The sequence below is a fragment of the Salvelinus sp. IW2-2015 genome, unplaced genomic scaffold (assembly GCF_002910315.2).
Source record: "Salvelinus sp. IW2-2015 unplaced genomic scaffold, ASM291031v2 Un_scaffold16698, whole genome shotgun sequence".
NCBI lineage: Eukaryota > Metazoa > Chordata > Actinopteri > Salmoniformes > Salmonidae > Salvelinus > Salvelinus sp. IW2-2015.
In genome coordinates this window covers 16,291-30,920 of record NW_019957714.1, presented here as the reverse complement: position 1 = coordinate 30,920, position 14,630 = coordinate 16,291, and the positions used below count along the sequence as shown (strand labels likewise).

Here is a 14,630-nt window from a genome sequence, read left to right as displayed (position 1 = left end):
CTATGAAATAACACACATGGAATCATGTAGTAACCAAAAAAGTGTTAAACAAATATTTTAAAAAAAATATTCTTCAAAGCAGCCACCCTTTGCCTCGATGACAGCTTTGCACAATCTTGGCATTCTCTCAATCAGCTTCATGAGGTAGTCACCTGGAATGCATTCCAATTAACTAATTAATTAATTTGTGGAATTTCTTTCCTTCTTAATGCGTTTGAGCCAATAAGTTGTGTTGTGACAAGGTAAGGGTGGAATACAGAAGATAGCCCTATTTAGTAAAAGACCAAGTCCATATTATGGCAAGAACAGCTCAAATAAGCAAAGAGAAACGACAGTCCATCATTACTTTAAGACATGAAGGCCAGTCAATCCAGAACATTTCTTCAAGTGCAGTCGCAAAAACCATCAAGTGCTATGATGAAACTGTCTCTCATGAGTACCGCCATAGGAAAGGAAGAACCAGAGTTACCTCTGCTGCAGAGGATATGTTCATTAGAGTTACCAGTCTCAGAAATTGCAGCCCAAATAAATGCGTCACAGAGTTCAAGTAACAGACACATCTCAACATCAACTGTTCAGAGGAGACTGCTTGAATTAGACCTTCATGATCAAATTGCTGTAAAGAAACCACTACTAAAGGACACCAATAATAAGAAGAGACTTGCTTGGGCCAAGAAACACGAGCAATGGACATTTTCACACACTGTACATATATTTTTCTATTGTGTTATTGACTGTACGTTTGTTTATGTGTAACTCTGAGTTGTTGTTTTTGTCGCACTGCTTTGCTTTATTTTGGCCAGGTCGCAGTTGTTTATTAATCAAAATGACGCCAAACAAAACAATAAACTCTACAAAAACAAACCGTGAAGCTCAAAGGCAAAGTGCCCTAAACAAAGTAAACTTCCCACAAAGACAGGTGGGATAAAAGGCTACCTAAGTATGGTTCCCAATCAGAGACAACGATAGACTGTTGTCCCTGATTGTGAACCATACCTGGCCAAAACATAGAAATAGAAAATCATAGAAACACAAAACATAGAATGCCCACCCCAACTCACGCACTGACCAAACCAAAATAGAGACATAAAAAGGATCTCTAAGGTCAGGGCGTGACACAACCTCAACCCAATTGAGATGGTTTGGAATGAGTTGGACCGCAGAGTGAAGGAAAAGCAGCCAACAAGTGCTCAGAATATGTGGGAACTCCTTCAAGGCTGTTGGAAAAGAATTCCAGGTGAAGCTGGTTAAGATAATGCCAAGAATGTGAGCAAAGCTGTCATCAAGGCAAAGGGTGGCTACTTTGAAGAATCTCAAATATAAAATATGTTTTGATTTGTTTAACACTTTTTGGGTTTACATGAGTCCATATGTGTTATTTCATAGTTTTGATGTCTTCATTATTATTCTAAAATTTAGAAAATAGTACAAATAAAGAATAACCCTTGAATGAGTAGGTGTGTCCAAACTTTTGACAGGTACTGTATATATCAATAAAAACTGTGATCACATTTAACTCCAAGGTAACTATTGCACCGAATTAGGCTACTTCTTATTATCCGTTCAGAATGAATGTCTCTGTAACTATCACATATCACACATATGCCTATCCTTCCTGAAATGTTTATGGGAGTAGAATAGTCACAGGGTTGATTTATGTGATAGAATAATAACTAGTTAAGATAGGGTTTCTGTATCGAGGTCTGAAACATGGTGGCTGACATTAACCAATCTGGGGGTCCAGTCTTTCCGGCGATGGACAAGTCCTTAGCCTAACTACTTTGTCAGACTCGTAAAATATATAACTACGAGCATCACAGCCACAATGCTTGGGGCATTAAAATAAACCTATTTTCACAGGTATCACAGTTGTCTCACAAAGACAAGCCAAAATTACTCTCAACTGACTTTTAATTTGTATTTTTATCTATATTATCTATATTATTATTATCACTGCGTTGTTGGGAAAGAGTTCAAGGTAAGAATACCACTCTACTGTTTTACACCTGTTGTATCCTGTGCGCGTGGCGAATTAACTTTGAAACTTGAAACTCACCAGGTAAAGTGAGTTTAGGCTATTTATCACAAAATATGGAAATCCGTATTACTTATAAGCTAATCTGTGTTGACATGTATGAGGCAACAACAGATATGCCTAAATATATATCTACCGCGTAAAAGGAAACTAAGAACAAAACGCACAGAACGCGTAGATCATACAGGCCCGACCTGACATTCCTGTGCTGTTCTCGACCATAGGTTATCATTTTAGCAAAACCCATGTACAGATCAAGTTAGCAGAAATATCTCACAGATAGGCGTATGTGTTCCTTGCATGGTACACATTTAACAGGCCACATAAAGACTATTCGTGCGTATTAACACCTGGTTTTAGTCAATACTATCATCGAATTGTCGAAATAAAAACGATTCCCCGATAGATAATTAGACTATGGCATAAATAACATGACAGAGGGTTCAAAACACAGAGATTGGACAGGGCGAATGTTAGGGGAATTCTTTATGAAGGGGATTGGGGGAGAAATACTCCCAATACATTGTAAACACGCCCACACTACTGCAGGAATAGCCTGATGGACCCCGCCTCACACTTCAATCCGCCTTCAAACGGTGTTTGTGAAGATGCAGAATACGAGAGGAATTGGAGCTCAGCACAAACGCAGCGTGGAACATTGGGCCAGAATGACCAGGCAGCAGCCGTATCAGAAGTTACCGAAGCAGGTATTTTCTCAGCTATTATACATGAGTGGACAAATGCGTCAAACTGAATCAGCTCCAATTTGGAAGATTGAGGAGGATTTGGAAACAGAGTTATGTGTTGTGTGTATGATATAAAAGGTGAGGACTGAGAGCAAAACATCATCAGACCATGTATAGTCACAGTTATGAGGTGAAAGTAACCATGCATAATTGGTAATGTGATTGGTACTTATCAGTTATTTTCAACCAGAAATGCCGAGGCCACCGGAGAGCCTCCCTCTCTCTCCCTTTCTCTCTTTTTATCGAGTTCATTGGGTTTCATTCCATTTTCTATCATTTAGCACTTTTTTTGCAGTCTAACTTTTGAGTGCCAACAATGTTCATATTGATAAAAAAAATCATTAGGCTGCTACTAATATTAACAACTCTAAGAAATGTAGAAAACTACAATTTAACTGTTTAAACTACAATGTAAAGTGTAAATATATCAGAATCAGATTGTACACAATATATTTAGATCGAATGTCTCTTTTTTTGAACAGTTTTGTGGAAAAAACATTTGTAAAATGGGCTCTACATCCATATAGTCTGCGCAAATGTCGATTGTATTGCCTATTCTTGTAACCCCTTTCGAGAATCTGAGATCCTTTCGGAGTGATATTGGGGTACTTATGATGTTTGGTGATAATCAGGAATTTTCCCCATGCAAAGTAAGTGGCTGGGAGGGGCCCGGGCATTGATGGAAGGGAGGCAAGGGAAACGTTAAGGGGTTGTTCTCTTCCAATGCCTTAGCAGATCGAGATAGTGAAACTGGGGAACGAACGATTCGATTTAAAATAAACGTAAGAAATGCGCAATTGGAATCAAATTTTAAGATTGTGGAACTTTTATTTAGGTGCATGTGTAAACTATTGCTCGTTCTCTGAGGCTACCGCTTTGCTAAACTGTTGAGCTCAATGAGGTTATATCTTAGTCCATCACATTTTTAAATACACAATTGTGCCCAATAAATCAGATTATGGAGATTAAAAACGATATGTTGAAACACATTAAAGGGAAATTAAATATTGGACAATGAATATATTTAAACCATACGGTAGTTAATAACTAAGTCTCAAACATACTGAACAAAAATATAAACCCAACATGTGAAGTGTTGGTACCATGTTTTATGAGCTAAAATAAAAGATCACAGAAATGTTCCATAGACACAAACAGCTTATTTATCTCAATTTCTTGGCACAAATTTGTTTACAGCCCTGTTAGTGAGCATTTCTCTAATAATAATAAAGATAATTCATCCACCTGACAGGTGTTGGATATTAAGAAGCTGATTAAACAGCATGATCATTACACAGGTGCACCTTGTACTGAGGCCAATAAAAGGCCACTCTAAAATGAGCAGTTTTTTCACACAACACAATGCCTCTATCTCAAGCTTTGAGGGAGTGTGCAATTGGAATGCCGAATGTCCACCAGAGCTGTTTCCAGAGAATTTAATGTCGTTTTAGAGAATTTGGCAGTACATCCAACTGGCCTCACAACCGCAGACCACGTCTAACCACCCCAGCCCAGGACCTCCACATCCGGCTTCTTCACCAGCGGGATAGTATGAGACCAGCCACCTGGACAGCTGATGAAACTGTGGGTTTTGCACAACCAAAGAATTTCTGCACAAACTGTCAGAAACCTCAGGGAAGCTCATCATCCTCACCAGGGTCTTAACCTGACTGCAGTTCGGCGTCGTAACCAACTTCAGTGGGCAAATGCTCGCTTTCGATGGCCACTGGCACACTGGAGAAGTGTGCTCTTCACAGATTCAAATGTACCGGGGAGATGGCAGACGTGTGGCGCTGTGTGGGCGAGCGGTTTGCTGATATCAACGATGTGAACAGAGAGATGGGGTTATGGTATGGGCAAGCATAAGCTGCGGACAATAAACACTATTGCATTTTATCGATGGCAATTTGAATGCACAGAAATACCGGGACGAGATCCTGAGGCCCATTGACGTGCCATTAATACGCCGCCATCACCTCATGTTTCAGTATGATATTGCATGGCCCCATGTCACAAAGATATGTACACAATTCCTGGAAGCTGAAAATCTCCCAGTTCTTCCAAGGCCTGTATACTCACCAGACATGTCACCCATTGAGCATGTTTGGAATGCTCTGGATCGACATGTACGACAGCGTGTTCAAGCTCCCACTAATATCCAGCAACTTCGTACTGCCATTGAAGATGAGTGGGACAACATTCAATAGGCCACAATCAACAGCCTGATCAACTCTACGAAAGAGATGTGTCGCACACACACACACACACACAAATATTATTGCACAGCTAACCTTGTGGGGAGCTAACCTTGTGGGGACATACAATTCAGACCCATTCAAAATCCAATTTTCTCTAACCCCTAACCCTAAACCTAACCTGTACCCTTACTCTAACCTTAACCCAAAAATCTAACCTTAACCCTAGCTCCTAACCCTAAAACTAGCGGTCTGGCAAGGGTTGACATCTCAGCTCAACTAGCGGTCTGGCAAGGGTTGACATCTCAGCTCAACTAGCGGTCTGGCAAGGGTACATCTCAGCTCAGCGACTGAAGACTGAAGAGTTTCGCCACAGAGTTTCTAAACCCAGAGGCGCAACATCGCGAGACTACCGGGAGCGCTTGCCAAACAGACCAGGCCAATGAGTCAATGAACGAAGTAAAAAATTCTTCCTTAATTTTCTCGAAATCTAAAGGTACAACCTAGATTCGAGCCAATGTTTTAAGTAAACGAATATGTCATTACTCCAACCTCGTGAAACTGACAGGTTTTAATTTTTCATCAAAAACAACCTATATCGAAGAAGTGCCATTGATTTGACGGCATGCACATGCGCAGTTTGGCGCGAGACGAACGTTAGACGTGTTTCTACGCATGCGCTTAGCAAGCAAACGTTGCCATGACGTCGCCTACAAGTGAGATCGGGGATTTCTATTGGAGAAGCAATTTTAGCCTATCTTCATACTGTGCTGCCTTTGATTTCGCAGCTGTTTATCCTATTGCCTCCATCTCCATCTTCGGAATATAGCCTTTTAGAAAGTATAGCCTAATGAATGTCAATAGAATGTAGGCAAGAATGTCCACATGGTAACAAACTGTTTGGATGCTAACCAATGGTATTTATTAAAAAGCCTATAAGAACCCGGAAGAATTTGAAATAAATCTCATATTTTTCATTATAGTAACATAATCTCCGTTTTGGCTCATTTGACCCCCCTCTCCAGTCTCTGCGTTGCCTGGTCCAAAATCAAAGCATACTTACATAACGTTTATGGTTAATTAATTGCAGAACATTAGGCTATAGGAAGAAGTGGGGAACACATATGCATCAATTTAGCTTGCCGATTGTTCACCATTGCCGAGAATATAGCAACTGATGGATCGGCTATTAGTTCCTGAGGAAAGATGGAGAGGGTAGTTTGTATCGATACTAGTCTATTGGTAAGCTGTTTGCAGCTACCAGCTGCGCTGTCCAGCCATAGCGCCTCTGCGCAGCCTCACCTTCTGCCACTCTCGTGGCTGATTGGATGCCTGTACAAATAGCGCCAAATTGGAACAGTGAGTGTTGCTCCCTGAGAGGAACTCAGTGCAATCATGTTGATATAGGTAACAGCGTAGCACCATCTAGTGTTCATTTCATTACATTGAAAGAAAGCCTAGTACAGTAATGTGTAGTGTGTAGCCTATTGGAAATAGGCAGCAATATACTTTATATTATTTTACTCCCCCCCCCCAAAAGCCTTTGTCGTAATTAGATACTTCAATATTGTTCAACTGTGTGTTGACTGTTTTTGTTTCTTTCGATGTGTAGTTTCTATTTTAGACCTTCACAGCAATAGGTAGCCCTGGGTATCTATTTAATTTCGGAATGTGGAATTTACATGAAAGGTTTTGCTCTCTTGTGTCATCTGGTGGTTGCTGGGGATTGGCTCTCTAGGATGCAGCCCTAATGCATGTAGTGAAATATATGTGAATAGTAAACCATACAATAACTACAATACAATTCACAATCGAACAGTCTACATGTTTTAAAATAGATAGTCCTGTTGTAGAAGAGATTCGATTAAGATCAAAGTTGTTTGATTATCCTATAGTGTTTGGGTAGCTATCAAGCAACGTGCATCGATGAAGAAGAATCTAAAAGTAGATTTTAAAAACAAATGAAACACGGACGTTATTTTTATGAAACTTAAATTCCCAATAAGGGATAGCCTACCAGACTAAGAGTTTTAGGACAAAGTCTAAGTATTTCGATTGGAACGGACCTTTTTGATCATCCTCACAGATATATTATTCATACAGAACCTTTACATCTCAATTTAAACCAGACAAAACTTCATTTCATTAATCTGAATCACAGAATCTGACAATAAAAACAACAACAATGTATTCAAATGTTTGCCCAAAATGTTGTGTAACATCTAAGAATGTTACACGTCTGAACAGCAATTTTTATTAAACATATTTAAAAAAGTAAATGCACAAATTAACTGCAAATATTTTTTGAAGACTAAATTCATGAAATTCTTCATGAAGAAAATTTACATTTCCATGTAAGTGCCAAAGGTGTAAAAAAGAGAAAGAACAAGTTCTGGTGCCGTTTTGGTTATCAACAATTATATTAACAAAATATTATTATTTCAGAATTTCTAGAAGGAATTTAATTCAACTCCTGGACATAAAATGGAAATGTAGGCCTTTCTAAATACAACACATTTTCTCTCTTTCAGATACAGTGCTCATTTTGATAAACCTGAAATAAATATACAATTTCTATCCTTTCCTGTATTAATTAATTATTTAATTGTTTACTTGGTCCTATACTTTTTTATGATTTTGTTATTGTTTTATTTTCTAATAAAATGTTTCCAGTGATGGGAATTGAACAGCAGGTTGTTATCAATACACAAATGAATTCATGGCTGATTATTACTAATTGATCATATCTGACATTTTAGCTCAAAATGTATTACTCTAATTAAAATAAATAGTAACAGAGTGAATTTTATGTTCCAATCCAAATGTTGATTTTCATAATTTATTGTTACTTTTTGTATAATCTACCTGGTTAATCTTTGGATTTATTATACTACTCATGTCTTTCTCTTGGTGCATTTTTTTATTATCACAAAGGTAAATATAAAATGTAATGATGATATGAATAAATATTTCAATTAATCAATGCTTTTTTCTCAAGTTTCCCACACTTGTCATATAATTTACAGTGAGACATTTCTGGCCTCAGTCCTTATGCTTAAACATTGAAAAAGCATGCAAATCAGAATTTCCAATGCAAACAAAGTGTGATGTATGAAATGCATGATATTTTCACTGAGGTGGTTGGGCTACACATGACTGGCACCATAGCTTGGAAGCCCTTTATTGAGAGTCACTGGAGGGTGAAGCATGGTCGCCATTTTGTTCAAGCATGCCTCAACTTTAGGTTCTGGTTCTAGCTACCCACACAGTGGAGGCTGCTGAGGGGAGGATGGCTCATAATAATGTCTGTAACTGAGCTAATGGAATAGCATCAAACACATGGAAATCATTCCACTCAATCCGCTCCAGCCATTACCACGAGCCCGTCCTCCCCAATTAAGGTGCCACCAACCTCCCGTGACACACACATTATTCATGTCTTGGAATATAACTACACGTTTTCAATTCTAGTCTCACAATCTTTTTTTTAATGCAAAAAGACACATTAAAAGTCACCAGAATCATATGGGGTAGAAAGGTGTGAAAGCTAGAGAGGTTTACTACATGTTGGACGTTTGAAACTGATGTTTTTTCTGAAGACATCAAACCTGAAAGTTTTATCCAAGTCAAATCAATTTAAGAGAACATGACCATAAGCAGCGTGACGCAGAGGTGTCATTGCATTCATTCAATAGCAATTAATGAAATGAAAAAATGAACAGTTAAAAACATTACAAGAATAATATCTTATATATATGAATTATTTGCCTTTTTTTGTATAATGAGATTTTTTTACACATTAGTCCGATCTCTATGGTTGAAACACAATACACATTCTGACAAAAAAATTTAACAGCATAGTTCACTAAACAATACAGAGATATACACATTTGATGATGAATGAATGAATCAATAAACCGTCATAAAATACTATAAACTACACATATTGAACACGGGAAAACTACAGTACCCAGACCGCATTGCCATCGGACGTAATGAAAACAGGAAGAATGAGACTTGACACAAGCAATGTTCACGAATGAATCAGAGGGTAGAGAGAGATAAATGGGCAGCCTAATGTACATTTCTCGGCTGCTCGATGGATGACATCGAAGCCAGAAGCACCCTTTTAGCGGCAAAATAATCTTGCTCGAGGCTTTGTACCCTCGGTTTTGTTCCCGGTTGTTGGTACACCTATGATGGAACGGGCGATGGAGCAACTAAACGTAAATCTGAACAGGCTGACCTTTCTGCGTCGCGCCAGGACCCTCGATCTCCCAGAAGGTATAGCCTATCGACCAAAGGACACAAATAATCGACAGAGCATAATAGGAGGCTTTAGCTATATCTATAGCATACTGTATATAAATGCTAATACATATAGTCATTAAATGTTGGAATTACAGTATCATTTTACAGTTGGTCAATAACAAGGCGCAAGCCAGCAACCCGTGAGGGCATTAGACATGTCCCTGTGTACAGACTGTATGCTGGATAGGGTATTATGCTAATCATGTAATAGTAATAATATGATATGAATCTAGTGAGACCAACTGATACATACTTTGTTTCATGATACAAAAACGAAGGATTGACTGAAAGATGTCATGGTAATATAAGCCTAGTCGTGACGTAAAGTAATGGGTTGCATAGGCTGCAGATACAGACAGACCTGTCAGTAAATATACTATTCAGACTGACTTCACAGACAGTTCAGTAGGAAGCATAGCTGTTATGGAAGAGGATCCCCTTCTCCCTCGTTGATTACTGTATTCTGTTACCTTCTATTGATCCAGAAGTGCATGTCTATTGTCTAACTAGCAACACCATTATATCACCGCTGTACTCGTGTCCATGTCTGACAACAGCAACAACATTACCTTTGAGTTGAACTCAAGATCTATTGGAGTAGGAAACAGAAACGTGTTTTGTCTTGTACAGGAAGTGCGTGTTTTGTCTTGTGCATTCTTGAGTCTGAGGCGCTACATTGTGCAATCCATTTAGACAGCCCAGCTGATAGTGTCTGGTTTGAAGGAAGTGCAGTCACTGATAGTGGTTGTACATCAGTAGTTAATATGGCCCTAAGTATGAGTCAGTAGCTTCTACATAGAGAGCTCTAAGAATACAGATTTTAGCAGAGGAAGATCTTTGTTCTTTAATTCCACAATTATCAATGACACACCCTCTCCCTGTTGCTCCCCTCACAGACAATGACACCGCAGTCTACACACTAATGCCAATGGTTATGGCTGACCAGCACAGGTACGTGTGTGTGTGTGTGTGTGTTTATGTGTGTGAGGAAGTTGTCAACATTGGTTCCCTGTAAATAATTATCTGACATGTCTGTCTTGTACTTGAAGGTCGGTTTCTGAATTACTCCTCAACTCCAAGTTTGATGTGAACTACGCTTTCGGACGAGTCAAGAGAAGTCTACTTCACATTGCTGCCAAGTAAGGAATGTTTTAATTTTTATCACTGATTGTTCTAATTGTTTCATTGTTTTGTTAGAAACCAACCAGACAGCCTAATCTCTCCAGCATCTATTTTTATCACAGTGGTGTCTCTGATGAAACTCAGTATCTGGTGTGATGTGTCTCTGTGGGTCTTGGTGGGTCTCTGTGGGTGTGTGTCTTTCTGTGTGGGTGTGTGTCTTTCTGTGTGTACGCTACATCTATTTGTGTATTGCGGTGCTTGTGAACGTGTTGGTTATTGTGTTGTAGCTGTGGATCAGTGGAGTGCCTGGTTCTACTGCTAAAGAGAGGAGCRAACCCTAACTACCAGGACATCTCAGGCTGCACCCCTCTGCACCTGGCTGCCAGAAACGGGTAGGATACTGTACATAGACATTACTGCACACTCACTATAGTACTCTGCTGCCACCCTTTGGTAGGGAGGCAGAATACACCTTTACATGGCAATCACAGATCCCTGCCAGCCCAGTGAACATGGTTTAGTGATGTTGATGATAGTGATAATGTTTACCGTATTATATCTGATACTAAAGAATCCCCCTCCTCATCTWTCCTCCCTATAGACAGAAAAAGTGTATGGGAAGACTACTAGAATACAATGCAGACGTGAACATCAGCAACAATGAGGGACTGACAGCTGTGAGTATCACTGTGAAGTCATGTGTATAGACAGACCAGTAGTCCTGTTAAATTCTTGTCATATCTCAGGAATGTAGTGCTATTAAAAATGGTGAACACAGGTCAAGACTGCGTACAGTAAATGCCATTAACACAATAAAAAGGTGTGTATACAGGGTTTACTTATGTTTATGCTTTACTACATCCCTCTTCCTCATCTTCTTCCTACCCTCCTTCTCCTCCTCTAGATCCACCCGTTGACTGTGAACGGGCGGACTGAGCTGCTTCATGATCCGGTGCAGCATGTGACTAACGTGGATGTAGAGGATGTCATGGGACAGACCGCCCTTCATGTAGCCTGCCAGAACGGACACAAGACTGTGAGTAGATAACACACATATATCAACCAAGACCTGTATGGAAATACCAACATTTCCATAAAATGTTCAGTATACAGTGTTCATCATAGACACAAGGCTGTGAGTGTACAGAAGAGGTGTCATTTTTTATATCTCAGTAGTCGTAAAAGGATTGTGTAAATTTGGAACCTTTGTCAGTGTTATATAATCAAGTTTCAAAGTTTATTAATCATAACTTCATGATACGTTCCATGGTGAATAACATGATGAATACCAGACAGTAGTCTGGATGATGGGTTTGTTTCTCTTCTCACTTTCCCTCTTCCTCATTTGCCTGTGTGTGGTCGATGACGTCATCAGACGGTGCAGTGCCTGCTGGACAGTGGAGCGGACATMAACAGACCTAACTGCTMKGGKGCCACACCCCTCTACTTCGCCTGCAGGTCACTACGTACACTAGTACAGGAATGATGATGCGATACTTCCTCTCATCCTTCTTCCTATTGTCCACTTAGAATTGTAGATGGAGCATGAACTATTCTTTGTAACACATTGGTTCGGAAATTGAAATGCAAAGGTGTTGTTTTGATTCAGTGCGGCTGTAAACATATGTTTCACGGCATTGTACAAGGCTATTAATGGGAGGAGGAGGATTTGGAAGAGGAGGAGGAGGAAGCTGGGGGATGGAATATGAAGAGACCAAAGAACAGTGATCACAGCCAGACAGCTGTCCAGAGTTATGTCCCAAACTTCAGTAGCACACTCCTATCCCTGTCAGTCCTCTGATGGTCTCTATGCAGCCTRTCTCATTCAGATGATAAGAATAGGCACGAGGAAACTCATCCCTCAGCTTCAGAGAGACGGAGAATGATGAGGTTCCTATTAATTCAGAACCTGACAGTGACACCCCAGCCTTCCTTTGAGTGCCTTGTATTAAGCTCCACACTCAAACACACGCATACACACCCACCCACATGCAGAGGCACACACACACGCAGAGACACACAAACACACATGCAGAGAGACACATACACACAGAGGATGAGCAGGGCTGGAGACTGCAGTGATCGTATAATCCTCTGATCTTTTGTTTTGATTATGTTTCACTTGTACATTAGTCAGTTCCCATTAGGAGTGGCCAATCTGCAAAAGCGAGCACTGTGAGTTAGAACCAAGTCGTGACCTTCAGGTTGTAAATGAGAGATTTGTTTCTGTGGATAATGAAGTGTTGTTTTACTGTCAACTGACTGCATGTATATCCGTCTAAATTTGGTGCCTGGCTCACCAACTAATGTACCTCTCTAGTGAAATGAATAATACACTGGACATCTTGATTTGGTACAAGCCCTTCTCAGATCTCCAACCCTGACTTCAGCCATCTATTGACCACCACCTCTTAACATTAACCCCTATCTTCTGAAATGTCATTATGTATTGTTATATAGAGTTTAAACCTTAACCAACACTACTTGTTATATTTGGTTAGAAACTGTGTGTGTAAGCCTTAGTCATAGTGGCTAGAGTGTTACAGTTAAGTTTACCATTTGTAGGTACGATGATACAGTTGAAGTCGGAAGTTTACATACCACTTAGCCAAATACATTTAAACTCAGTTTTTCACAATTCTGACATTAATACTAGTAAAAATTCCCTGTCTTAGGTCAGTTAGGATCACACTTTATTTTAAGAATGTGAAATGTCAGAATAATATAGAGAGAAGTGATTTATTTCAGCTTTTATTTCTTCCATACATTCCCAGTGGTCAGAAGTTTACATACACTCAATTAGTATTTGTGCAGATGCCTTTAATTGTTTACTTGGTCAAATGTTTCATGTAGCCTCCCACAAGCTTCCCATAATAAGTTGGGTGAATTTTGGCCATTCCTCTGACAGAGGCTGTGTGTAACTGAGTCAGGTTTGTAGGCCCTCCTCGCTCACATACACTTTTTCAGTTCTGCCCACATTTTCTATAGGATTGAGATCAGGATTTATGATGGCCACTCCAATACCTTGACTTTGTTGTCCTTAAGCCATTTTGCCCCAACTTTAGAAGTATGCTTGGGGTCATTGTCCACTTGGAGACCCATTTGCGACCAAGCTTTAACTTCCTGAACTGAGTCTTGAGATGTTGCTTCAATATATCCACATCATTTTCCTCTCTCATGATGCCATCTATTTTGTGAAGGGCACCAGTCCCTCCTGCAGCAAAGCACCCCCACAACATGATGCTGCCACCCCCGTGCTTCACGGTTGGGTTGGTGTTCTTCGGCTTGCAAGCCTCCCCCTTTTTCCTCCAAACATAACGATGGTCATTATGGCCAAATATTTATATTATTGTTTCATCAGATCAGAGGACATTTCTCCAAAAGTAGGATCTTTATCCCCATGTGCAGTTGCATACAGATACTTTTGTACCTGTTTCCTCCAGCATCTTCACAAGTTCCTTTGCTGTTGTTCTTGGATTGATTTGCACTTTTTGCATCAAAGTACGTTCATCTCTAGGAGACAGAATGCGTCTCCTCCCTGAGCGGTATGATGGCTGCGTGGTCCCATGGTGTTTATACTTGCATACTATTGTTTGTACAGGTGAACGTGGTACCTTCAGGCACTTAGAAATTGCTCCTAAGGATGAACCAGACTTGTGAAGGTCTATAATTTTTTTTCTGAGGTCTTGGCTGATTTCTTTTGATTTTACCATGAAGTCAAGCAAAGAGGCACTGAGTTTGAAGGTAGGCCTTGAAATACATCCACAGGTACACCTCCAGTTGACTAAAATTATGTAAATTAGCTCATCAGAAGCCTCTAAAGCCATGACATAATTTTCTGGAATTTTCCAAGCTGTTTAAAGGCACAGTCAACTTAGTGTATGTAAACTTCTGGCCCACTGGAATTGTGATACAGTGAAATAATCTGTCTGTAAACAATTGTTGGAAAAGTTACTTGTGTCATGCACAAAGTAGATGTCCTTACCAACTTGCCAAAACTATAGTTTGTTAACAAGAAATTTGTGGAGTGGTTGAAAAACTAGTTTTAATGACTCCAACCATGTAAACTTCTGACTTCAACTGTGTATTTATATGTGTGTGTGTGTGTGTATAGCTCAGGCAGGTTCGTGTCTCCCAGCAGTGTGACAGTCACTACCAGATGATCCTGACCAGTCTAGCAGAGGTGGCCACTACTAATGGACACAAACTCCTCAGGTAATA

The 14,630-nt window shown here is 39.8% G+C and overlaps 1 protein-coding gene across 1 annotated transcript in view; it reads left to right on the top strand.

Moving 5' to 3' along the window:
- Positions 1–8,965: 8,965 nt before the first annotated feature.
- The window catches only part of LOC112081057 (E3 ubiquitin-protein ligase HACE1), a 14,968-nt gene continuing 9,303 nt past the window's right edge, over positions 8,966–14,630 (top strand). The window contains 8 exon segments of the mRNA XM_070442831.1: positions 8,966–9,260; positions 10,184–10,238; positions 10,337–10,426; positions 10,697–10,801; positions 11,011–11,086; positions 11,314–11,445; positions 11,785–11,892; positions 14,524–14,624. Coding sequence (XP_070298932.1) covers positions 9,173–9,260; positions 10,184–10,238; positions 10,337–10,426; positions 10,697–10,801; positions 11,011–11,086; positions 11,314–11,445; positions 11,785–11,892; positions 14,524–14,624 — 755 coding nt within the window. The 5' untranslated portion in view covers positions 8,966–9,172.